Source organism: Rhinolophus ferrumequinum, chromosome 23 (genome assembly GCF_004115265.2).
Source record: "Rhinolophus ferrumequinum isolate MPI-CBG mRhiFer1 chromosome 23, mRhiFer1_v1.p, whole genome shotgun sequence".
NCBI classification, from domain to species: Eukaryota; Metazoa; Chordata; class Mammalia; order Chiroptera; family Rhinolophidae; genus Rhinolophus; species Rhinolophus ferrumequinum.
In genome coordinates, this window is record NC_046306.1 from 20,226,972 (window position 1) to 20,253,120 (window position 26,149).

The 26,149-nt window shown below is 43.3% G+C and overlaps 1 protein-coding gene across 1 annotated transcript; it reads left to right on the forward strand.

The window, feature by feature from the left end:
* Positions 1-748: 748 nt before the first annotated feature.
* On the forward strand, positions 749-26,149 carry EDEM2 (ER degradation enhancing alpha-mannosidase like protein 2). Its single transcript, XM_033094788.1, has 11 exons — positions 749-956; positions 1,190-1,300; positions 3,092-3,131; positions 6,395-6,500; positions 10,692-10,817; positions 13,243-13,454; positions 15,688-15,829; positions 17,102-17,226; positions 20,415-20,559; positions 23,349-23,470; positions 25,592-26,149. The coding sequence occupies exons 1-11, from the start codon at positions 850-852 to the stop codon at positions 26,078-26,080; spliced, it is 1,725 nt and encodes a 574-aa protein (XP_032950679.1). The 5' UTR covers positions 749-849; the 3' UTR covers positions 26,081-26,149.

Below are 26,149 nucleotides of genomic sequence, written 5' to 3' on the forward strand. Positions count from 1 at the left end.
TGCTAGAAAAAAAATTGTAAAAATGTGTTCTGAAACCTCTCAAAGTTATAGTGCCCCAGGGTCTTCATTCTCCTCTGGGATACTCTACAGGGCTACAGCCAGACATGGTCCAGGGGATTGAGAGAGGGAAGTTTCTGCACTGGGACAGAGACTGAAGAGACCATGACAATGTAACCACATCCCAAATGGGAGGAGAATGTCAAGAATTCAGGAATTCCTAGACCTGAAGGGATTTCTGGAGATCTTGGGAGTGGCAGCTTTGGGGAAATAAATGGAAATAAGTCATACCTTACACAATCAGTAGAAAACTGGTTTGGGAAACTCAATATGACTAATAATGGTAAAGGCTGAACATTCATCTTTATATACGTCCACTCAACAAATATTGAGTCCCTGCTGGTCCCTGCCTTCATGCTTAATAGGATGGTTTAAAACAATGATAATGTAGTTAAAGTGCTCCATACAGTCTTTTTTAAATTTCTTTTTTAAGAAATTCTTTTGTTTTTCGTTTTTCTTCTTTCATTGTTTTTCTTTTTTCATTTGTTTCTCCATACAGTACACAATAAGTGCTCAACACTCGCTGTTACTAAAACATTTATTCGTTATAGTAACTGTAATAGCCACTGTCTTTAAGACACGTGGAACTCCGCTGCAGAGTGTCTCAAGATGCTCTTTGCCAGGGTTCCGCCACCAGTTGCATTCTTAGGCTTGTAGTCCGGAAGTGAGTGACTACTTCACCAGCGCGCAGGCGCAGTGGCGCGGATTCCCGGAAGAACCCCAGAGGCTCCCAGGATGAGCGGGTGGCGGTGGCAGCTGCTGCGGCGGCGGTGCTGACAGGACACGAACTCTATGCCTTTCCGGCTGCTGGTCCCGCTCGGCCTCCTGTGCTCGCTGCTGCCCTTGCACCAGGGTGCGCCGGGACCCGATGGCACCGGGCCCGACCCCGCCTACTACAGGTGAAGGGGATCAGGCTCTCTGCCCTTCCATAGTGGGGAATGAAAAACGCAGACCCGACCCGGTCCCTTCCCTTTCTCTGCACCCTGGGACCCCCACCCTCACTTGCTCGGACTCCGCCACTGGGCTCCCAGCAGAATCGGGGTGATCCCCATTTTCCACCCTATTTATAGACCTTTCCCCTGCCTGGTTTCGTTTTCTGGCCCCCTGACTTATTTCTCGTACCCCGCACCAGGGAGCGAGTCAAGGCCATGTTCTACCACGCCTACGACAGCTACCTGGAGAATGCATTTCCCTACGACGAGCTGCGACCTCTCACCTGTGACGGGCACGACACCTGGGGCAGGTAGTGTGAGCGGAGGAGCAAGGGGGCAGCTGGGGTCTAGCAGTCCGGTCCTAGGCGGGTGGGACTGCTGGGGCTGGTGGCTTCACGGTCTCCTCACCGGTTCCGGAAAAGCTCCTAGCTGTGGTGAGGCCGTGTTGCCCTCAATTCAGGCCAGTACCACCCGGATCCACCCAGCCTCCTGGAAAAAGCCCTGGGTTTGCCTGGTGGACTCCAGCCACAGGAGTAACGGGCACCCCCTGTGGGGACTTGGGCAAATCTCTGGAGGTGTAGGGTATGATGGGAACGCTCCCAGAAGTCAGAAGACCCAACCCCTTCATTTTATAAGTGGGCAAACAAGCTCAGGAAGGGATGTACCTTTCCCAAATATGAAACTTGAGAGCCTTTGTTGTTAGCGTAACTGAAACACGTTTCCTTATTATCCTCACATCACTGACCCCTTCTTGAGAGCTCAGCCCAAAATGTCACCTCAGCATCAGCTCTCATAACTACCCACCCCCTCCGGGTCACTCAGACAAATCTCTCGTTTTTTTCTTAGCACTTCTCTGATACTATCATTTCCACTGATCTGCTAGTTTGTCTTTCTCACTTCCACTAGAATAAAAATCTGTGAGAGATGGAATTCTCTGTCTTGTTCTTTGCTGCGTGAGTGAACAGTCATTGCATTTAATTGAAGCTGACATTAAACACTGCTAAGCATTTTACTGGTGTCATCTCATTGAATTCTCTTAACACCTGTAGGAGTTAAGAGCTGTTATCTCCATTTTACATGAGTATGCTAAGGACTGGAGAAGTTAAGGAAACTCAACAAAATTTGTGCTGATTTTTGTTGAAAAAAGTAATGCAAGCAATTGGCAAATTCAAGCAGTACAAAATCATATGAATAAATATCTCCCGTACCATAGAACTCGAATCACTCTTAACTTTCTTGTGTAGCCTTCCAGAAATAGTTTAGGTTTTACCATCATATAGGTATCTTTGTAAATAATTTTACATACAAAATAATAACTTACATATAAAATAATACACCCATTTTAAGTTGTATAGTAACAGTCAAGATGCAGAAACCTTAAAATGTTTCCTTGTGTCCCTTTATAGTAAATCCCTCCACCACCACTGGCCAAAACAACAGCTAATCTGCCTTCTGTCTATACGTCTCTTTGTGAAAATGCAGACAGAAAAATATTACGCTGCCTATGCTGTACCTTGTCTTTTTCATTTAACAATATAATTTGAGTGTCTTAACATTGGTCAGTAGAACTCTTGATAACAATCTTTTTAACAACCTCATAATTTTGCCTTGTTTGTACTACGGTTTAATCACCTTTCAAACTGTACATTTGGGTTATTTATAGCTTTTTGCTTTTCTGAACAATACTGCCATTAGCATTCTCCAGCATACGAAAGTCGGACAATTAAGTTCACGAACTTAGTTGTCCAACCTCGTACAGTTCTGTGCTCTGTGAGATAAGTTCCCAGGTGTTGAAAAGCCAGTACTCTTAGCTACAATCTCATACTGCCTCCCTATGGCAGAGAAGAATGCCACAGAATATAGGAGATGTGTTTAACTGAAGCTCAAGCTACATCAGTCCTCTATCTCAGGTGCATTAAATGGGTTGCATCAGAGGTTCCTGGCGATTTTCACTGTGGCTTCTGTGTTGTGGCTGGAAGCAGGATGGCCAGAGGCATCGCTGTGCGTCACTTATTAGTTTTTGGGGTATCTGATCTGGGGCAGCCTTAATGTCTGGTGTTTGATTTTCTTATTAAGCAGCTGGGATTTCTGTCCTTTTACAGTTTTTCTCTGACTCTAATTGATGCTCTGGACACCTTGCTGGTAAGTGTCTCACCTGTTCCTTTTTTCCTCCACCATTGCATAACCAACACCCTTCTTTCAGCAGCTTGACTGGGGGTGAAAAATGAATTCTCTTCTAGGCCTTTTATTTTCATCTCATGATTCGGAACCATCAGGGTCTGGTTGCCCAGCTAGATAGAGGAAAACAATGAATTCCAAAAGGATTCAGGTTCATTTATTCAGCAAATGAGTTTATAGAGGACCTGTTATGAACTCATAACTGTAATATGCCTGTAGAACTCTGGTTAGTGGGGGATACAGAGACTGTGATACCCTCCTTGTTTGCAGAGGCTTACATTCTAGTGGACATGTTCGGTGATAAAAATAATAGCAGTAACTAGTTAGTGTGTTGTGTGTAGGGCTTGTGCTAAGCACTTTACATGTAGTATCTTGTTTAATCCTTCCCACAATCCCATGAGGTAAGTACCTTTACTCCTTCTTAGAGCTAACAAGCCTGATGCTTAGAAAGGTACAATGGCCAAGGTACATAGCTATGAAATGGCAGAGCTAGGACTTGAACTCAATTCTGTATGACTCCAGGCTTTAACTGTCATCCTTAAAGAGGCCACAAGGGAGGATTTAACCACTTTCCCCTATTTCACTATTTCTGGTTCTCTGTCAACCCTTCTCATTTTTATATATTAATAGTATTTATGTGATGATCATCTTGTAGATAATAATATAGCTATTTAGCTGTAATTTAGCTTTTTATTTCTTAATGGTAATTTCTAAGTACTTGTCCAATCGTCAAATATTTATGGAGGGCCACTTGTATGCCAAGCACAGTGCTAAGCTCTGGAGTTATAATATATAATAGTGAGTTTAAACAGACACAGTCCCTGCTTTCCTGGAGTTTATGATTTTAGTGAGGGAGACAAAGAATCAAAGAATAATGTGTAATTACAAATTGAGCTGAGTGCTCTGTAGGAAAGGTAGATGGTTATTTGAGTGGTTATAACTAAAGGAACCTGACCTAGACCGAGAAGGTCACGGAGAACTTCCCTACGGTAGTGAAATGGGACTTAAGTTGGGATCTGAAGGAGAAGCAAGTGTTGACTAGGGACGTGGGCGAGGAAAATGTGTTCCGGGCAGAGGGAACAGCCTGTGCAAAGCCCTTATGACGAGAGAGCATGGCAAATGCAGTGAATTAAAGGAAGGCCAGTATGTCTGGGATGTGGAGAAGGAAAAGGAGGAAGCAAAGTTAGGCAGTGGGGGGTAAGGTGGGGCGAGGGGGGGTACATAGGGACCAGATGATGTTCACCATGTTAAGAATTTTGATCTTTAATTTGAGGGCAATGGAAAGCCACTGAAATACCTTAAGTAGAGAGCAGGAAATGATGAAACTTCTGTTTTGAGACGATCGCTAGCTGCAAGATGGAGAAAGAGTCATGGAATCATTCAACAAACATTTCTAGAGTAATTGCTTAATGGGCTGTGGGTGACCCTGGGAGGATGCAGCAATGAGCGAGGCTCCTGCCCAGGCAAAGATTCTCTTAAAGCAAAAAGGAACAGATGCCCTAAGAGTTGTGTGGATAAGGTTACTGGAGTCTTTTAAAGGAAGAAGAGGTTAATTGCAGCTGGAGGAATCAAAGGCTTCCTAGAACAGAAACTACAGGTCTTAAGTTGAATAAGTAAGGGCCACACCAGTGTAGGATCCCAGACTCTTAATCCGGCATCTTCAGTGCGTTCAAAGATAGTTTGGATTTGGAAATATGAAGACATAGATGGGCGTGATTTCTGGCAGAGGGAACAGCACATCGGAAGGCAAAAAATCGGGGAATAGTGGGTACAGTTTTCCTGCATGGATGAGGATAGGTTAGATGAACAGTGAAACGTGGTCAGAAAAGTAGGTTGGATCCAAATCATAGAGGGCCTTGAATGCCTAGATAATCAGGAGTGTTTTGGTTTCAATGGACAGAGACCCAATAAAAGGAAATTTACTGCGTCAGATAACTAAAACGTCCAGGTAAAGACTGGACCTCAGACCCAGCTGGATCCAGAGATAGAAACAATGTCTTCAGGAATATCTTTCTCGTCTTATCTTTGCCTTCTCTACCGGCTGTGTTCTCAGGCCCTCCTTATGCTGGCAGGGTAGCCAACAGTAGCGCCACCCTTACCTCTCACTCATTTACTTGTAGTAGCCTGTGTGTTAATTCCAGGAAGAATCAGCCCTTTTGTGTTAATTCCAGGAACTGGGTCTCACTGATCTAGTTTATGTCACATGTCTATCCCTGAGCCAGTCACTCGGCCAATATACAGTATAGTGTCTGGTTCAGGTCAAGTGCCCATTCTTGCAGCGGAGGGGATGGAAGCAGTCTCTCTCAAACTACAAGAATGACTGGAAGAAGGGTGACCCCTCAAGGGAAAATTGGGGTGCTATTATCAATAAAAGTTACCAAGATTGCTTTTGGCTAATGGTTTAAACAAAGAGGGTTTAATTTTCTCAAGTAAAAGAAAGTCTGGAGGTAATTTCTAGCATTGGGTCAGATGCTTAACTGTGTCATCAGAGACCCAGGCTCTTTGTATCTTTCCATTGTACTGTCGTTAGTGTATTGGCTTTCCTTCTCATGCTTAGTTCCTCAGCGTCTAAGATGGCTGCCACAGCTGCAGAAATCGAGTCCGCTTTCAAAATAGAAAGACAGAGGAAGAGTAAAAACCATGCCAGCTGTGTCTGTCCCTTTTTATTAGGAAAACAGAAGCTTTCCTAGAAGTGCCCCTAGTAGACTTCTCAAGGCTCAGAATTGGCGGGGTACCACAATCACCTCTGGCAGCAAAGGAGGCTGAGAAAATAAGTATCTGGATTTCCAGCCTCTATGGTGGAAAGCTACAAGGGTAAAGAAGATTGGGGATCAGTGTTGGGCCAACCAACCTGCAATATTTTCCACAAGGATGAATACCGGTGTGACAAGAGAAGGTTAAAAACAATAGATATCCACTGCAAATGGCAAACTAAGATTTCCTTAATATGGTCTAGTCTGTATTGTTTATATACAGTTTTCATATTGTTTCAATGGGTGCTCTTGAATTAGTACCTAAGAATTTACTTAACCAGTCTCTTCATATTGGGTCTCTGAATTCTAGTGTTCGATGTTTTCTTCATCTGTCCCTAGTCCTAGAACAGAAACTGCAGGTCTTAAGTTGAATAAGGAAGGGCCACACCAGTGGAGGATCCCAGATTCTTAATCCAGCATCTTCAGTGCCTTCAAGCCTGAGAGAGCCTCACTGTCGTGTCTCTTTCCTCCCAGATTTTGGGGAATGTCTCGGAATTCCAAAGAGTAGTTGAAGTGCTCCAGGACAACGTGGACTTTGATATCGACGTGAATGCCTCCGTGTTTGAAACCAACATCCGAGGTGAGGGCTGCCTGAGAAGGGCCTTTGGAAGGAAAGAGTGTGTGGAGTTTCTGCCTCTGGGTCAACCGAGAGGCAGTACATAGGATCTTAAGGGCCAATCCTGCCAGCACACTGGGCCAGTCTTCTTCCCTCCTGGAGGGTGGGGTGGGGAGGTCGCAGGATCCCTCATCAGTTTCAGACATGAGCAGGGGACAGAGAAAAGACTGGAAAGAAACATGCCAGGATGACTCAAGTCTTTAACATAGATTTGGTGCTAGGCATACAGCTGTGAACAAGGAAGATGTAATCCTTGCCTTCTTGGAGCTTGTTGTCTAGGAAGTGCTACCCAATAGAACTTTCTGCGATGATGATGGATATGTTTTCTATCTTTGTTGTCCAGTACGGCAGCCACGAGCCACATGTGGCTATTGAACCTTTGAAATGTGTCTGCTGCAACTGAAGAACCGAATCTTTAATTTCATTTAATTATAATGAATTTAAATTTAAATTGTGATTTGTGATGAATGATGACTGTATTACACAGGGCAAGTGTAGGGTACTCGTTTCCAAACCTGGCTGTCCATCAGAACTACTTGGGACCTTTTAAAAAGTTCACATGTCTAGGCTCCACTCCAAACTTAATGAATTGGGATCTTTGGGTTGGGTCCTAGAATCAATATTTTTATCGGGTTTCCAGTGACTCTTACGAGGCAAGCACAACCCTTATTTTCAGTGAAACTCTGGACCACCAGTGGCTTAACACCTGTCACCTCTGGATGGCAGAGTTGTGTTTTTCCCTCTTATTTTGCTCATCTTTATTTTGTATGGTTATTTTGCAATGAAACTTATATTACAAAAATGTGGTAAATACATTTTTTTAAAAAAGATTAGGGAGCAGAGGGACAGCCTGATATAAAATCCTGGTTTAGGAATGAGACCTGAGTTTGAGGCCATGCTCATTGCTGGGTCACATAGCTTCTGAGCCCGATTTGTCATCTATAAGTTAAGGTTGTCCTTAAACCTTTGTTTCTGTTGCGACTATAATTATACCAGCTTTATTTTGTTTGGCATTTGCCCAGTAGATCTTTTTCTACCCTTTTACTTTCAACCTTTCTGTGTTTTTATAATTAGACATATCTTTTGTAAATTACATACTATATTTTGCTTATTTAAGCATTCTGACAATCTTTTAACTGAAATATTTAATCCATTCACATTTACAATAATTACTGATATATCTGCATTCGTTTCTATGGTATTATTTTATGCTATTTGTCTCATCTCTATTTTCTCTTTTTCCCTCCTTTTTCTTGCCTGTTTAGACTGATTTTCTTCCTCATTTCATTTTCCTTTTACTAATTTAGAAATTATGCACAGTATCTAGCTTTTCAAATAGTTTTCCTAGAAAATTTAACAAATATAACAAAGTCTAAAGTTAATGAAAATCTTTATTCTCCTCCTGAATAATATAAAACCTGGTTCATAGAATATCCTTGCCTGTATGCTGTAGTTATGTATTTCAGTTCTTTGTTTGAAGCCCTCCACACATTATCATTATTCTGTACGGTTGAAGTTTTAGATTTACTCCCATATTTACCAATTTTTTGGCCGTCTTTCCTTCTTGTATATGAGACCTTACATATGTGATCCCTTTCCTTATATCTGAAGTACTTCCTTTAGAATGTCCTTTAGTACAGATGTGTTCTTGGCAAACTTGCTCAGCTTTTGTTTGTACAAGGATGTCTTTCACTGCGTTTGTTTGGCCTTTGGGGAATAGTTTTGAAGGACATAAGATTCTAGGTTGATAATTACATTCTCTTAGCATATTGAAGAAATTTTTCCATTTTCTGGTTTCATTGTCATTGTTAAGAAGTAATCTATCAATCTAATTGTTACTTCTTTGTAGATAATTGATTTTATTTATGCTGGCAGCCCCCTTCTTTTGAAAATTTTCAAAACTACATAAAAGTAGAGAAAAGAGTATAATGAACTAGTTGTACCCATCGCTGAGCCTTAACAATCATTATTACATGGGCTCTGGCTGCTTTTGAGATCTTTTCTTTTTTCCTTCGGTATTCTACAGTTTCACTGTGTTATGTATAAATGTGGATTTCCTTTTATGGTCTTGCTTGGGATTCTTGGATCTGAGAATTGGTGTCATTCATTAGTTTTAGAAAGTTTGTCACTATTTTCCCTTCAAATATTGTCTCTCCCCCATTTTCTTCCTCTTCTTTTTTTAGAACTCCAATCCGATATATGAGGTGTGATCAAAAGATACGGTGAATGTTTAAATTAAAAAAGAAATGTATTACAGTAAAAGACACATTGCCATGAATCCCCTTTAGAATACTCCCCCTCGCTTCAAATACACTTATCCCATCATTCTTGCCACTTTCTGAAGCAGTTTTGGAAGTCTTCTTTTGTGAGTGTCTTTCCTTAATTCTCCATCATGATAACGCTCCATGTCACACATTGCTTCTGGTACGGCAATTTCTGTCAAATAAAAACATTGCAGTGTGTCCTCATCCACCTCAGTCACAGGATCTGACACTGTACAACTTATGGTTCTTCCCCAAAGTCAAAATTACCACGAAAGAAAAACGTTTTGAATGGATTCAGGGCATCGAGGCAACCACGACAGCACAACTAAAGATGCGAAAGAGGACTTCCAGAACTGCTTCAGAAAGTGGCAAGAACGACGGGATAAGTGTGTTTGAAGCGAGGGAGAGTATTTTGAGGGGGATTAATGGCAATGTGTCTTTTACTATAATAAATTTTTAAAATTTAAATATTCGTACTTTTTGATCATACCTCATATGTTATACCTTTTTACTGTCCTCCAAGTCCCTTCTGTACTTTTTAAACATCATTTTGTCTCTTTATGTTGCATTTTGGATAATTTTTTTGAGTCTTCAAATCTACTGATTTTTCAGATATATGTTAACTGCTATTAAACCTATGTAATTTTAAATTTCAATTATTATATTTTTAGTTTTTAGAAACTCTGTTTCTTTTATAAACAGGTTTGGTCATTTTTATAATTGCTAGCTACTTACTCATATATTCCAACCTTTTATTTCTTTAAACATATTACACACAATTCTGTTGTATTCTGTGTCTGATAATTCGAATATCTGAAGTATTGGTAAGTCTTGTCCTACTGTCGTTTCTGCAGGCCCTTACTCATAATGCTTTGTTTCTTTGTGTGTTTTGTGGTTTATGTGTTTTTAAATATATACTAATTTCCTAGACGTTATCTATAGGATTCTTTGAGGCCTGGGTTCACGGTAGGTTCTTCCAGATAACAGTTTTTGTTTACTTCTGCCATGTGGCTAGACGTACTATCCATCAAAAACCACTTTATGCTAAAGGTTTGAGGTTATCTAGACTACCCAGTTAGTGTGAATTCAGGCTGTAAAACTTAGTGAGTACCAACTTGTGGTTACTAATTCTTAGGCGAGGTTTTTTTTCTTCCCTTTACTTGGCATCAAGAATCGAGGCATAAAGTTTCCTTATTTCACACTAGGCGAAGTGTGTAGGGTTTATTTCTAATTCATCCTTACACAGAGTATATCATTCTTACAGATCCCAACTTTCTGGAGGGATCTTTTTTCACACCTCCCACTTTGGGTAGGTCCTGTCTCTTTGTCTCTTATTGTCCCGTTGCTAGGAGGAGGAGAAAACGGAAGTTCAAGGTCATTAGTTTTTGTCAGTGAGTCATTCCGGATACTTATTTAGTCTTATTTCCAGATACAGAAACTTTGTATTTTTTATAAGTCCTAAATATTATGTAATAAATTGAAATAGATAAATTAATAAAGTGAAGGTAAAAACTACTCTGTACCCTCCTCCCACCCCATGTCTTGCGGGGAATGGGAAATAGAATGACCAAGTGGAATGAGTATGGGCTTTGGAGTCAGACAGACCTGGCCCTCCCACCTACTAGATAAACCAGGGCAAGTCACTTTACCTCTCTGAACCTCATTTGAAGAGGGTACAGTAGTACCTAGTACTTGGTAGACAGTAGGAACCAAGAAAACAAATCTTTGCAAACTTAACACTGTACCAATATGTGGGATTAAGGGACTCTTCTTTCACGAGATGGTTCTAGCCCCTTCCCAGTGAGCCACCAGTGAGAGTGTTTAGTTTTATTTGCACAAGGGAAACACTGGTCCTTGGGACTCTGACACTCGCTTTTTGTACCAACTGTAGTGGTAGGAGGACTTCTGTCTGCTCACCTGCTATCAAAGAAGGCTGGGGTGGAAGTGGAGGCTGGATGGCCCTGTTCTGGACCTCTCCTGAGGATGGCCGAGGAGGCAGCCCGAAAACTCCTCCCAGGTAAGACCCACCCTGAGATGGGGGGATAGGGAAATCCAGTAGGTCCTGCTTCTCCTGCTGGAGACCAGAGTGGCAGTGCTGGATTATTTCCTGGTGTTTCTCAGCCAAGCACTTGGTATTTCTACCACTAGGCGCTCATAGAAATCAGGAGAGTCCTGGGCATTTGGAAGGGTTGCTGGGGCCCCGGCCCAGGGTGGCTGAACTGGCCTCATTACCGTTTGCAGGGGAGGTGCTCAAGGCCAGCCTGGTGGATGGAACGCTCTTGCCCTTGCTTGAGTGAGCGCTTTGGCCTCCTCCCAGGCCCACACACTGCTGGAGGAAAAGGGTTCCAGAGAAGAGCCCTGGTCTGAGCACGAGGAATCCCAGGTTCTGCCTGCCAATATCGTGACCAAGCCAGTCTTCCTTTCCTGGGTTCAGTTTCCCCATCTAGCAAATGGGAATCAGAGTTCCTACCTACTTACCACATTGGGTTTGGGGAGGCATAAAATGAGGTCAGAAGGGCAAAAGTGCTTGGAGAACCTCAATCACCAGTGAAGCGAGAGGGACTTGTTTTTGTCGCTGTGTGCAGGGCTGCAGGCCAAGCCTCAGTGTGTTCATCTGGTGGGGCAGTTACTGGACTCGGCAGCATCCACTGGACACTGTGTTCTCGTCAGGGTGTGGCAGAGCCTCTGAGGACCCCTCACACCCAAACACGTCACACTGTGCTTTCCACCAGCTTCTCAGCTTTCATGCAATATGTGCCTGTCGTTCTGGGGGAAGACCTAAGGAGAGTGAGCAAGCTGGGTTCAGTCAGGTCTCACTCAGGGCTCATGGCCTGAGTGTCTCCTTACAAACATGTCCTGTGTGATTCATCCCTAGAGGAAATTCTGCCTGGTTGCTCCCTTTTTTTTTTTTTTGTCATTTAAAAAAATTCTATATTAAGAAGTATCTGTATTGAAAAGTGCGTGTTAGAACCAGCACTGGTATATCTACCACGGAGGTCAAAAAATAGGATTTTATCACGCTCCCTCTTTTTTAACACTGCCTGACTTTTCTGAAATATTCCTTTCAGCCCTTCTTGGTTGTGACTGGCATTCTCCTTGCTTGCCACTCATGCCTGCCAGACAGCAAGGTTCTGTCTACAGCAAAGTCGCTGGACCTTCTATTAGGTTGGTGCAAAAGATTATAATTGCAACTTAAAAGGTTAAAAATAATTGCAAAAACCACAATTACTTTTGCACCAACCTAATAGTTCTTGGAAGTTTTGATAACTTTGTTCACAGTTTGGTGACACACAGGCTGCTCTGGGTTGTTTGATCTTTTGGGCTGGAGAGGAAATCTCTGCCTCTGGCTGGTTCTCTTCCTTGCCTCTAATCGGAAGGCACTGGGGAGGGGTTGGGCAAGCGTTGGGCTGCAGGGAGGGGTAAAGGGCGTGAGTGCATGGCAGGCACTCCTATCCCAGATCTGTTTGCCTCTGTCTGTGTGACCTGTGAGTCACTTCGTTGTAAGTATGACTTTTCCTACCTGCAAATTGAGGGTTGGACCACATTAGCAGTTTAGTGGTTTCTGTCCTTTTTTTCCCCCCACAAATAATTTAGTCCCTAAATTCTTTACTTAAAGCTGGGATCTCCAACTGGCCCCTGGAGGCCGGTTTGGGTCTGCCGGAATGGTGCTTATCGAAGTATATGAGGGGAATTGGATGAATGTGGTCAAAAGACGCCACCTTCCAATTATAAGTATTAGGGATGTAATATACAACATGATGACAATAGTTAACAGTGCTGTGTGATGTATTTGAAAGTGGCTCAGAGAATCGATGCTAAAAGTTCTCATCACAAGAAAGAAAACTTTCTTTTTTCTTTTTGTATCTATATGAAATGATGGATGATGCTAGCTTATTGTGGTAATCATGTTACAGTATATGTTAAGTCAAGTCACCATTCTGTATCCCTTAAAATTACAGTGTGTCAATTATATCTCAGTAAAACTGAAAGAAAAAATTAAAAAGCATATGAATGGCTTCTAATGAGGCATGCGCTTCAGTGTGCCACAAGCCCACCACTCTCTGTGGCCTCACGCCCGCCTGCTTCCCTCTCATTTGCCTGCTTGGCTGCTGAAGGCACAGTGTAACCTAAAAAAGAGTAGAGTTGCTCTCTCGAAAGTGAGCATGTGTGGAGTGGGACCACCTGGAGCACAGCCCACCGCTTTCCTCCTCATCGCAGGCCACAGCCCGAGGGTCATGTGGAGTAGTGTTTGACAACATCCGGCTTAGGTGGCTACTGCGGGCCCTCCAGTTGTGACGTTTTTCCTTCTCTGGTTCAGTCTCTAGCAGATCACCCAGGAGACAAAGAGGGAAGTGCTGGCCAAGGCCTCAGGCTTTGGGCCTCTATCCAACCCTTCCCACCTCCCTGCTGCTGTCTGGGGTAATAATTTTGCACTTGTTCAGCCTTTCAGACCCCCACCGGCATGCCGTATGGAACGGTGAACCTGCTTCATGGTGTGAACCCGGGTGAGACCCCTGTCACCTGTACGGCAGGGATCGGGACGTTCATTGTGGAATTCGCCACCCTGAGCAGCCTCACTGGGGACCCCGTGTTTGAAGATGTGGCCAGAGTGGCCCTGATGCGCCTCTGGGAGAGCCGGTCAGATATTGGGCTGGTAGGTCAGCTGTTCCCTTCCTGTATGAGTTCAGTCGACTACTTTGGCCCCTGCTTACGAGGCTCGGGGCTCTGAGCAACAAATGGCAGTCCAGCCAAGGGAAACTGAGGGTGACCTCAAGAATGGCCCAGGACTTACGCTCGTGACACCAAAAATAGACCGAGCCTCCAATTCACATTTTGGCACAGAGGGGAAGAGAGCATGAGAGCACATCCTCTGGCAGGGAAAAGGGGCTCTGGTAAGCTTTGACTCCTTGACCTTCTCGGATTTCTAGGGAATAGGTCCTGTGCTTCATGTCCCTGACTCATTCGGTGACTTTAGATCATCAACTCATCCGGCCCTCATTTTCATTATCTATTTTTTGTTTGTAAAACTGTGTTTCTTAGAACACCAGTTCTGAGAGTTGTTGAATTCCATGAAAAAAATGATTCCTGGTCAATTAAGTTTAGGGAATACTACGTATAGTATCTTTTTTTTTTTTTTTACTTTTGTAGAGTTATAGCAAATATGAATAAGTTAAAAGTTATGAAATCCTATGATAAATAAATCTATTCAACTTGTTTAACTCAACGTTTCCCAAACTTACCTGACCCCATAGCTTCCCTTTCCTGTCTAGTGCCTATTAACTCTTGGAAATGTAACACATTTTGGGCCAGATGATCTCTAAAGTAGATGTCAGCTCCTAAACTGGGTGGTCAGTGAAACTTACAGTAATTGAGCCAAAGCTGTCCAGGAAATAGCACTAGATTTAGTCAGAATTAGATTTGAGCCCAGGCCTTGCTACGTTGAAACTGTGTGACCCTGGGCAAGTCACTCAACCTCTGCTCCTCAGTGATGCCCGCAGTAACGTTGAGGTATTAATACCTCCTTTGATGAGTCATTATGACTTAGAAAGACTGTGTTGTCTGAACGTGATTCAGGGGGAGGCACATTTTATACAAAGTCTGATTCTAAATCAGCTTGAAAAGTGAAACTCGTGTAAGGAATCCTTAAAAATCCCTTACGAGGTGCCCATCTGGAGACCTATGGTAATCCCGTCGTCAGGGCGACACAGGCGTTTTTTTTCCGCCAGCACGTGAACCACTGTGGACTCTGTGGGTACCCTGCCCATATCCTCTCAGCCCTCACCACTTCTGCGTACATGGGCCTGTCTTCTGACCGCCATCACCCGTTGGCTCTACCTGTGGGTCTTTTCTGGGGCCTGGATTCTGCTCTGCTTGCCCTCAGTGGGAAGTCCCACTTAGTGCTACCCTGGAGGGGTTCTGTCAGTGACAGACGCTGATGGGAGTTCATGGATAATTAAGCTAGTTCCCCACCCCTTGGGTGAAATGATGGGGAGGCTTGTGCTGCGTACTGATTCCCAGAGCTGCCCCTTGGTTACTGAGCTCTAGTTCCCATGGTGGTAAGTTGCCTGATGGCTGCTTCCCTTCCCTGCCTCTCTTTCCCCCTCTTCTATTGGTGTTTCCAGGGACTCACCTTCCAAATCAACTATTTGCAGCCTTCCTTGCTGAGGGTCTGCTCCTGAGGGAACCCAAACTAACACAGAACAGTTAGCTGTTTCACTGATTAAGTCCCAGGTGAAGTTAGCAGCTTTTAGCAGGGTCTAGTTATATGGACAACATAGCTCTTCACTTAAGTGTTTTAACATTTATTTTTTAAATTTTTAAATTATTTTTAAAGTCACGTGGTTCACAAGTCAAAGGATACAAAAAAAGTACCCAGTGACATCTGTGCCGTGTCCTCTGACCCCGTCCCCAGCTACCCAGTTCTTCTCCTCACAGGCACCCACCCACTCCATCAGTTTCCCGGGTATCCTTCCTGAGTTGATTTATGGAAGTATGTAAAGTATATCTTGTGTCTTTAGACACTGAAATCACATGCAGAGCTCTGAGAAAGACAACTGAGGCAGATTGTGGGAATAGCAAGTGCTCATCTCTCAGTTCACACTCACTAGACGGGGCATAAACGCTCCAATCGTTGCTCTTTTTCATTTTTTGCCCAGTATATAGATTAAGTCCTCATAAATATGCACGACATGCATCTCCACTGTGTAGACATGCAGGAGAGCTGCCCCTGATCCAGCCTTGCCCCCCCGATCCTGCACCCTGATAGTCTGCATGTCACCCAAGAAGCACTGGGGCTCCTGCCTTGCATCTCACTAGGCAGTCAGGGGTATGGGGAGATCCTTGTTTCATCTTGGTCCCTCTCTTGGGATCACCTGTCTCTCTCCCAGGTTGGCAACCACATTGACGTGCTCACTGGCAAGTGGGTGGCCCAGGACGCAGGCATTGGGGCCGGCGTGGATTCCTACTTTGAGTACCTGGTGAAAGGAGCCATCCTGCTTCAGGATAAGAAGCTCATGGCCATGTTTCTAGGTAAAAAGGGCAGGGTAAAGGTGCTTTCCCCAATTTCCCTGTTGATGTTTGGTTTATTTATAAACGTTCCATTGCTCCCAAGTGCCTAGAGAATCAGTTCTGAACATTTGAGTTCTGCCTTCAAAGCCACCATGGACGTACACTGCCCACTTGATGCCCACTGTACCTCTTGTTGCCTTCTTGCAAGAGCCAATTGAACCGTGCTGCATTCTCTGTCTGCGGCCCTGGATTTGTTATTTCCTGGCCATTGCACATGTGTTTCCTTTGCCTGGAATACCATTTTTCCGATCTCCATGTGCCTAAATAGTATTCACTCTTCAAGGCCCAGCTTAAATGTCACCTTGCCTGAGAAGCAGCTTAATCCTTCCTCAGAATTTAGGGCCTTCAGCCTCTCTCTTGCAGTCAGCTGTCGTGCATAGTTACAGCTCTACCAATTGAGTACAGCATCCATGCCTTATCCATCTTTGTATTTCCCACAATGCTTCGCATGAGGTAGGCTGTAGACTAATGCCTGTTGAATAAAAACATTTTACCCTCCAGGCCCTTAGACACTAGTAATAATGATATTGAGGAATTCTTGGGCACCTAATAATTATTTTTATAGCAACCAATCATTTGTTCAGCAATTATTTATTGAGTACCATTGATGTGTCAAGCGCTGTGCCAAGCACTGAACATGTACTATTTTATTTAATCCTTACAACGCTGTTTGAGATTGTCTTCTTTATTTGCATGTGCTTCATTCATTCAGATAATATTTATTGTGCATATTTATTATGTACTATCTTAGTGCTGGCGATTCTGCAGCAAACAAAACAAAACCCTGACCCTCATGGATTCACAATCTAGGGGAAGGGGTAAATTCTAGCTCCCTCAAGGCTGGGAGCCTTCTTTGTCTTGTTTGCCACCCCTGGGTACCTGGCACCTAGTAGGTGCTCAGCGAATATTGTTGAGTGAATAAATGACTGAAAAATGCTATGAGATAAATATAACATTATTCTCCCCACCTTACAGAAAATGAGATTGAGGCTTAAGAGGGAAAAACTTGCCCAAGGTCCCAGCTAGCAAGGGGTAAAGCTGGAGCTGGAACTTGAGCCTGGAAGTTTGACTCCAGAACCCATGTTCTTTCCTTATGTCTCGTTGTATCCTAGTCTCCTTTGAGGCTAGGCCATCATATGCTCTTTCAAAAGTCTAAGTCTGTGCTTTTGTTGCCAAGGCCTGCTTTTTGTTTCCCTCATCACTGGTGTGTCCATTATTCCGTCTCCACTGCAGAATATAACAAAGCTATTCGGAATTACACGCGCTTCGATGACTGGTACCTGTGGGTGCAGATGTACAAAGGGACCGTGTCCATGCCCGTCTTCCAGTCCTTGGAGGCCTACTGGCCTGGTCTTCAGGTAGGAATGATCCGAGAGGGTGGTCATTTTCCTCTGGAACTTGCAAAGCAAACACATTCTGATGAATAAGTCAAATAAGGTAGTTCAGTTGCTTGAGTACTTTTCTTGGAGGATGGGTTGGGATGGAAGAGAGACTTAGAGTGAATCAGACAGATTTAAGATTCTGCCTCACTGAATTTTTCAAAGGGAGCTTTAAAGGTATCAGGAACTGAGTTTCCAGCTTGCTATGGAATGCAGTAAATATAAAGTACAGAGTGTCTTTCTGGGCTGGGCAGTAACAGACATTTCCAACAGCTATTTCTCCACTGGTCATTTCTGTCAGATCTCATTCTTGACAGAGGCCTGAGAAAAGATGTGAAAGCAGCTGACACTGCTCTGTCTGGCATCATGTTTTTCTATTACACGGTCTGATAGAGTTACAGCTGGAAGGGATCTTACAGCCCATCTACCCCCTAGGTGTTCCAAAATATTTTTGTCAACTAGGTTTTTTCTTTTTAATTTGAAGGAAAGGTAATAACATGTAGATAATGATAAAATTTTAAAGTTCAAAAGGGAACACTGTGAAAAGTAAGTCTTGAGCCCCCACTCTCAGACCCTCTCCCCAATCCAGCCTCTATGATCAGTTTTCTGTATATCCTTCCAGAAATCCATATATGTAAATATACATATATTTATAACATATATATATATATCTACACACACACACACATATATATATGGTATACACACACATGTATAGGAATATATTATACATATTCTTTTTCACTGAATGTATATCTTAGAGATCATTCTTTATTGATACCCATGGATCAGTTTTACTTTTGACAGCTGCATATATTCCATTGAGTAGATGTACTGCAATTTATTTGACTAGTCCCCTATTATGTACTTTTAGCCACCCCTCTTATTTTACAGATGGGGAAACAGGCTCAGAAAGAACTTGTTGATAATATTAAATATTGGTCCAACTCTTCTAAGGTCTTCAAATTTTATTTCTTGAGTGCCCCCTAGAAGAATTTTGAAAAACTATAGCACCCTTTGCATATTTTTAACCTTACGTGTTTGAATAGTTGCATACCATTTCTTTTTCTTCTTGAACTCACATTTCCATTCTACTCCCCCAACAGAATTTTATCCTAATTATCATATTTTATGCTGCAAAAAATTTATTGATACCTTATCATATGTCTCTGTAACAAAATTTGAATATATAGTACATAGAAATTAAAAATATTTTAAAATTTCCTGTGCCCATAGTCTCTGAGTATTCAATTTGTTTTCTTCTGGATTTAGTTATTAATACATAAATAATTAAAATAACATTAATAGCTTACAATCTTTTGATAAATCATTATAAAACCTAAAAGCAATTTTATTGGAAATGCATTTCTTAATAAGATTTCGGGCGCTTTCTTATATTTAAGTAGTTTGTGATAAGTATTTATGAAAGAATGATTTGTCTGCGAGGCACTTACTTCACAAAGAATCATTACACCATACTGAGGTATTGTGTCATAGATGAAGAAAGGAATCTTAGAGGTGTTAAATTTGTGAATTCATTTACTCAACAAACATTTGAATGCCTTCTGTGTTCCAGGCCCTGCTTGCCCTCATGAAGTTTATAAAGGGCGAGACACAAGGAAAAACTTAAACAGATAAATACATGAAATCATAAATTACAGTGAAGGAAACAAATATGAGGCTAAAATAGAGGCTATTAGAGGGGGACCTATTTTGGACAAAAAGAGCTCTCACATGTAGGGATATTAAAGCTGATACTTTAAGAATTTGGGGTGGGTGATGATGTTCGAGGCTGAGGAAGTATAGTGTGTGAAGGTCCTGAGGCAGGAAAGAGTTGGGTGTTTATTGGAAACAAAGAAAAACAGTATGGCCACAGTCCAGGGAAGGGAAAGATCAGTCGATGGAAGGTCAGCAGTGACCAGATTGTGCAGTTCCTTGAGGGCCCCGGTGAGTTGTCTCAGCTTGATGCTGAACCCGTGGGAAGCCCTGAGGTCCAACTGCCTTGGGGAGAGTGGGTGGAGAGGGCAAGAGGACAAGTGTTGGGATGAGCGAGGAGGCCTTTTGAGGTCATCCCAGTGTGAGATGCTGATGTCCAGACAAGGTGGTAACTCTGGAGATAAAGAGAGAAGCATCTTGATGTTTTGGAGATGGAATTGATAGGAATTGCTGATGGAATGGATGTGGGGGTGGGAGATAAGGGAGGAGTCAGGGATAATTATGAGCTTTCTGGCTGGAGTAACTCAGTAGATGGTGGTGCCATTTACTAAAAAGGAAGAGAGGCGAGAGTAGGGAGACAACTTTGTGGGAAAGTGAGGGAACCCGGGATTTTGTTTTGAAAATGTCAAGTTTGTTCTATCCCTGAGACATCCCATGGAGATGTCAAGAAGATCAGCTGTGAGTTTATATTAATTTAATAGCTACTTAGCAACAGCTAGTAAAATTACAAATGCATATATCCTCTGATCCAGCGGGCCTAATTCTGGAAATTTATCTTACAGGCACACTTTGCATATGTTTGAGGTGACATATGTGAAGGACTATTTATTGCAGCATCGATATAGCAAATAGCAAAAGATTGGAACCATGCCAACTGGATATTCATAAGGAATTAACTAAATTATGGTCTAAGCAATGGAATACCATGCAATAGGAGGAGGGAGTTCTTTATGTACTTACGTGAGAAAAAAATCAAGATATATTGTTAAATGAAGAAAGGGAACTGCAGAACAATATATTTAATAAGCTGTATTTAATGTGGGGGAAATAATACATATACTCATACATATTTGTTTATGTTTACACACTAATACAAAATGGTTCTCTGCTGGGATAGAGGGTGGGAGTGAGACTTAACGCAGACAACCTTTTTCCTATTCTTAGAATTTTGAACCAGATGGCTGACTCACCTGTTTAAAAGGTGTTAGTAGCCAGCATTGACTGAGTATGTCGGGGCTTTGTATACAACCTCTGTCCCTCACAACAATGTATGAAACATATTATATTCTGCATCTTATAGATGAGGCTCAGAGAAGTTAAGTCTCTCACGGTGAGTAAATGGCCGACTCAGAGTTTGACTACAGGCCTTTTTGCTTTCTCTTTTCCCGGAGGTTGTATGTGGGTTTTTATGCCTGGTGGCTGCATGCCTGACAGCTGTTTCTCTCCTACAGAGCCTCATTGGGGACATTGACAATGCCATGAGGACCTTCCTTAACTACTACACCGTGTGGAAGCAGTTTGGGGGGCTCCCAGAATTCTACAACATTCCTCAGGGATACACTGTGGAGAAGCGAGAGGGCTACCCACTTCGGCCGGGTAAGCAGCATCTCTGGCCATCAGGCTTGGTTCTCTGGACCCCAAGCCCTCATGTCTTTATGAGTTTCCACACCTCACAAGGGCTCACAAATCCATTTTTTTCCCATCTTCCAGTGGTTCTGGATGGTTTTCCTTTTAGGAATTATGTATCGTCATATTTCCACGTAAGGCAAATGAGACCTGGTGGGTTGAAATGGCTTGCCCAAGCCTGTAAGGGTAGGAGCTAGGACTGGAACCCAGGTCTCCTAACTAAACCTTATGCTCTTTCAAAGTCGGGCAAGTGAGTGAGATGGAAAACGCCAGGTTGAATCCTTTTGAGTTCCTACCATCAGGATTTCAGAAGTGTGGGCAAACTTCCCACGTCGATGGGTCAGATAAATTATGCTTCTATAGTATGGAATATTAGCGCTTTGGAATGGACTTTAGGAATGAATCCTCCAGGGTAGCCGGTTAGCTCAGTTGGTTAGCATGCGTTACTACTAACACAAGGTTGCCGGTTCAGTCCCCGCATGGGCCACTTTGAGCTGCGCCCTCTTTAAACAAAAAAAGAAAGAAAAAAGGAGGAATGAATCCATGAATCCTGTGGTCTCATCCATTTCTTCATGTGCAGCTCAGAAATCAAGATAAAGAGAAGGAAGGGACTACACACTAGGTAAATCTTAAGTTCCTTTCATCTCTGATCCTCTGATTCATTGCAGGAAAGTTAAACGTTGTTAGGAGGGGAAGGGAAAGGGGGACAGAGGAAGGAAGCTTTGTCAGCACACACAGTCATCCCCCACCCCAAAACAGTTTACATTACCATTGTCTTGAATGCCTTTTAGCTGTGAGACAGGCCTTCTAGTGACTTTGCCCATTCTGCCCTCCTCTACCCCATTTCCTCCCTCCTCCAAAGCAAGATTGTTCAATCCTACAAAGATTGTTGTAGGAGTTGTGGAAAGAACAGATCAGAATAAGAAGTAAAACAGCCACTGGAAAGAGCAAATTAGTCACTTTTGACTCCTGAGAGGCTGCTGTTCCTGATGTTTTTCATGCGTTTATTCTCATGGCATTTTTTTTTTTAAGAGAAAACTCTCAGAAGGTTATCATTTACAGCGTTATCAATGGACAAAATGAAGACAGGGTTTGGGACTAAATCTAAGACTTAGGCTTGTGCCTTCTCAGGGTTAGGGGAACCTAAGAGGTCAAGTGGTTATAGTTTTTGTGTGGTTACCACTAGTGACAGAGAGCTCACTATTTACAGAGGCCACCTTTTCCGTTTGCAGGATAGGCTGGTAGGAAGGCATCAGTGGAAAGTAAGGCACCACATCCAGGAATCCAGAAATGCCTTAGTCCAGTCACCCTTCCTACGTCAAAACAATAGCACATGGAAGATAAGATACTACTCTATAATTAGATTGGCCAATGCTTTTCACTCTGCTACATGTATTTATTTGATCAGCAGTGTTGACGCACCTAGCCTATTACCTCCTCACCCTCCCAAGTGCAGATATAATTCTCTTCTAGAGAGTTGGCCAGATATACAGGAAATTCAAGCAATTGCTAGGACACATAGGCCCATGTATGAGGAAGGGAAAACAAATGGCTGGCCCTGGGTACACTGATCCGACCACCTGCTAGGAGCAGAAGGGGAGGCTTCCCAGGACAGCACCGTCCTTTCTTTCTTTGAACGAGTGTGTTCCCCTACCAGTGAACATGTCCCAGTCTGCATCTTAGAATCCGAGCAATTAGATTAGCAATTGTCTAGAGGCCTTTGGGGTAAAGGGAAGAAGAAGTAGGAGAAAACCGGGGAGAGAGGCAGAGATCTTTTCTCTGCAAAGAAATAGAGTTTTTAGTAATAAATCAAAAGAGAGAAAAGTGCTGATCAAGGCCCAGGAGGAAACAGGGAAGGAATGATCAGATGGAGAGGTTGGTACAGGGAGGAGAGAGGAGTTCTTTGCTCTCTGAGAAAAGACAGGTGAACAAGTACAGCAGTCTGTTGAGCTGCAGCTTCCACCCACTGGGGCCACCCGAGGAGTCAAATCTTTCCATAATAGCTCTTCAGATATTTGAACGGAATAAACACATTTTTCTGGGGTTTCTTTTCTCTAGAATACCAAGTCCCGCTGGCTAACACCCATGTTCAGATGGGGCTCATGTCTGAACATCAAATCCAGATGTGCTATAGAATAGGGCAAGACTGTTGCCTGTTCTGGGCACAGTGAGCTGGTGGCTATATCTTTGCTAGATTGAAGGTTGGCTCTTGAATATGTTAGCCTTCATGTTTTTTTCATTCCCCTCTCAGAAAGGGCCTTACAAAGGACCTTTTCTGTGAGTGACAGAAAACAAAACAAAACAAAAAACAGTAGCTTGCCCAAGGTAGACATGTGTTTCTCTCTCATGTGTTGGCCTTACCTGGCTCTCTGTGGTGTCTGGGACCCTAATCCCACACCTGGCTGCTGGGAATGGTTGTTAGTCTTGGCAGCCATGTTTTTGGCACAGGTTAGGGATTCTGTTAACTCAAGAAGAAGGAAGAAACAGATACTGAAAGAGAGGCAGCAGCCTTTGCCATCTCCCCTGTCTCAGAGCCTGGCTCTGTTTCTTCTTCGGAGTGAGAGTCCATTTTAATGCTGGTCTGCACTGTGCTTCAGGCTTCGGATCTATTGGCTCTGAAAACTCAGCATTGAGTGGGTTATCCTATGCTCCTCCCAGTGGGGTCCCTATAGATAGGTATGGAGGGGACAAGGGGTATCTCACTGCCCCTAGTGGGCCCCGAGCCTCCCCTGCTCAGCCATTGGCTTTGGACTTTGCAGAACTCATTGAGAGCGCCATGTACCTCTACCGTGCCACGGGGGATCCCACCCTCTTAGAACTTGGAAGAGATGCTGTGGAGTCCATCGAAAAAATCAGCAAGGTGGAGTGTGGATTTGCAACAGTAAGTGTTTCCACAGGCCCGAGAATTGGGAAGTGTCTCCCCCTGTTGCTAAGAGGGGGTGACTCTTTAATGGTATAGAGTGTTGGAAGTTCCGGAATATTAGTGGACTGGACCTTAGAGATGTACGTGATGCCTTTATTTTATAGATGAGGAGACTGGGCAACAGAAGCTAAGAGCCTTGCTATAGGTCACATAGCTCGCAGAGATGAAGCTAGAATTGGTTCCCGGGGTCTAGACTCCATGTCCTTGGTGTTCTCCCTGCATCAGAGAGATACTTTTGCTGTCAGAATAGGCTATTTTGCGAGGGTGAGTTTTGTGAAAAGTTTTGTGATAGGTCTATCAGATGGATTCTAGAAGGGAAATATAGAGGCCCATAGCCTTATATTCAAACCAGTGGATCCTTACTGAAACAGCTCTACCAATCTCAATAAATACAGATATTTGCTGAATGTCTTTCATGGGCCAGGCACTGTGCTAGGCTGATGGTTATAACGATGAAGAAAGACCAAGCCCAGCGCTGACATTTTAGTAGGAAAAACAATGAACGTGTATCTGGGAGACAGAAGGAAGGCCAGTGTGGCTGGGGTGGAGTGAGTAAGAAGGAATGTGGAAGGAGGTACAGTCCCAGAGGTAGTAGGCAGGAGCTGGATCATGTGGGGTTTTGTGTAAGCCATGGAGAAGAGTTTGGATTTTGTTCTGCTTGGAATGAGAGACCTTGGTAGGATTTACAGCACAGCAGTGACATACTCTGATTTTATTTTAGATCACTGGTTACTCTGTGGAGAATGGATTGAAAGGGTCAAAAGTGAGAGCCATGTCATATCCTTAGAGGACCCAAGCACACAAGATGTAAATAAACAGTCATTACAGGCATTTAAAAACCAGAAAATAGTCTGGAAGAAAATTCACCAAAAAGCCTACAAAGATTTTTGACTTTTTTTTTTTTTTTTTTTTTTTTTTAGGGCATGAGATTAAAAACAAACAAAATAACTTTTTTCAAAATGTTGTAATGCGTTTCTATTCTATAAATAGGAGATAGATACATATATTTAAAGAAAAGACCTATATGTCTAGGGGAAAAGCAAAGTAATTACATGTTAAAGTTTCTAATACGTTGTATTGTGTGAAAAGCCAAAGTGGATGAGCCCACTGGGACCTTCTTAGGATCGCTCAACTTATTTCAATGAAAAGGACGCCCTTTGGAGGTCTTCTGAGGGAAGGCCTCCCCCTTGGAGGAAACAGGCATCTGACTCCTTGGGAAGACAGGGAAGAGAATAATAATTCTTGGTACATAAAGTCCGTATTTTAGATAGATGTCCACTGGGAATTAGTTTAGTTTAAAAAAATGTGTTGCTAATAATTCTGAGAAGCTGAAATAAATGTTCATAGCAAGGGAACTTACTCATCCATGACCGTGAACTCAGTATGAATTTTTCTTCATAAGACTCCTAATTCGTTGTTTACAATAGCAATAACTTGGGGACCACCTTAATGCTCGAGAGAGGATTAGCTAAGTAAATGATGCTGCATTTTACAGTCATTAAAGGGGATGATTAGATCTGTTTAGAGTCCCAAAAATGTAGGATATAGAGGACAGGAATTGTTATGTCAGGTAGGGAGCTCAGGGAAGACCGATCTGATGAGGCAGCTTTTGAGCAGAGACCTGAAGGAAGTGAGGGAGCAAGCTATGATGATGTCTGAAGGAAGAGCGCTCTGGGCTGAAAGAACAAGTGCAAAGATCCTGGGGTAAGAGTGTGCTTGCTGCCTCGTGGCACAGAAAGCCCTTGTGGCTGGACCTGCAAGAGCAAGGGAGAGAGGGGTAAGAGAGTCGGTCGGGGAGGGGGCAGGGGCCAGATTGCGAAGGACCTGGTAAGGACTTTGGTTGTTAGTCTACATGAAATGGAGAGTCCACGGGGTGGTTTTCAGTGGAGGAGTGACAGGTAAGACATATGCTATAAATATGCTTTACGGTAAGAATGGAAGCAGGAAGCCCAGTCGGGAGTTGTGATAATAACTTGCAAAGGTGCTTAGTGGCAGACCAGGAACTCCTAACGGGGTCCCCCGCCCCTTTCTGCAGCACTGGGATGCTCTTCTGACTTGCTTCCCTCTCCCTTGTGGCAGATCAAAGATCTGCGAGACCACAAGCTTGACAACCGCATGGAGTCTTTCTTCTTGGCTGAGACTGTGAAATACCTCTATCTTCTGTTTGATCCGACCAACTTCATTCACAACAATGGCTCCACCTTTGATGCGGTGATCACCCCCTATGGGGAGTGCATCCTGGGGGCTGGGGGATACATCTTCAACACAGAAGCGCATCCCATCGACCCCGCCGCCCTGCACTGTTGCCGGAGGCTGAAGGAAGAGCAGTGGGAAGTGGAGGACTTGATGAGGGAATTCTACTCTCTCAAACGGAATAGGTCCAGATTTCAGAAAACAATGAGCTCAGGGCCATGGAAACCCCCAGGAACATTCTCCTCCCCTGAAAATCATGATGGGGCAAGGGAGAAGAAGCCTGCGAAGCAGAGAATCCCACTTCTCAGCTGCCCGAGTCAGCCCTTTACCTCTAAGTTGGCATTGCTGGGACAGGTTTTCCTAGATTCCTCATAACCACTGGTTGATCTGTTTGTTCTGTTTTTGAAACTAAACGATAACAATAAATCTGCTTTTGACTATCAT

Excerpts from the sequence above, each read along its gene's own strand:
- EDEM2 (XM_033094788.1), top strand. The coding sequence starts at position 850 with ATGCCTTTCCGGCTGCTGGTCCCGCTCGGCCTCCTGTGCTCGCTGCTG. Across the intron at positions 1,301-3,091 it reads GGGCACGACACCTGGGGCAG|TTTTTCTCTGACTCTAATTG; the intron begins GTAGTGTGAGCG and ends GTCCTTTTACAG. Across the intron at positions 6,501-10,691 it reads GTTTGAAACCAACATCCGAG|TGGTAGGAGGACTTCTGTCT; the intron begins GTGAGGGCTGCC and ends TACCAACTGTAG.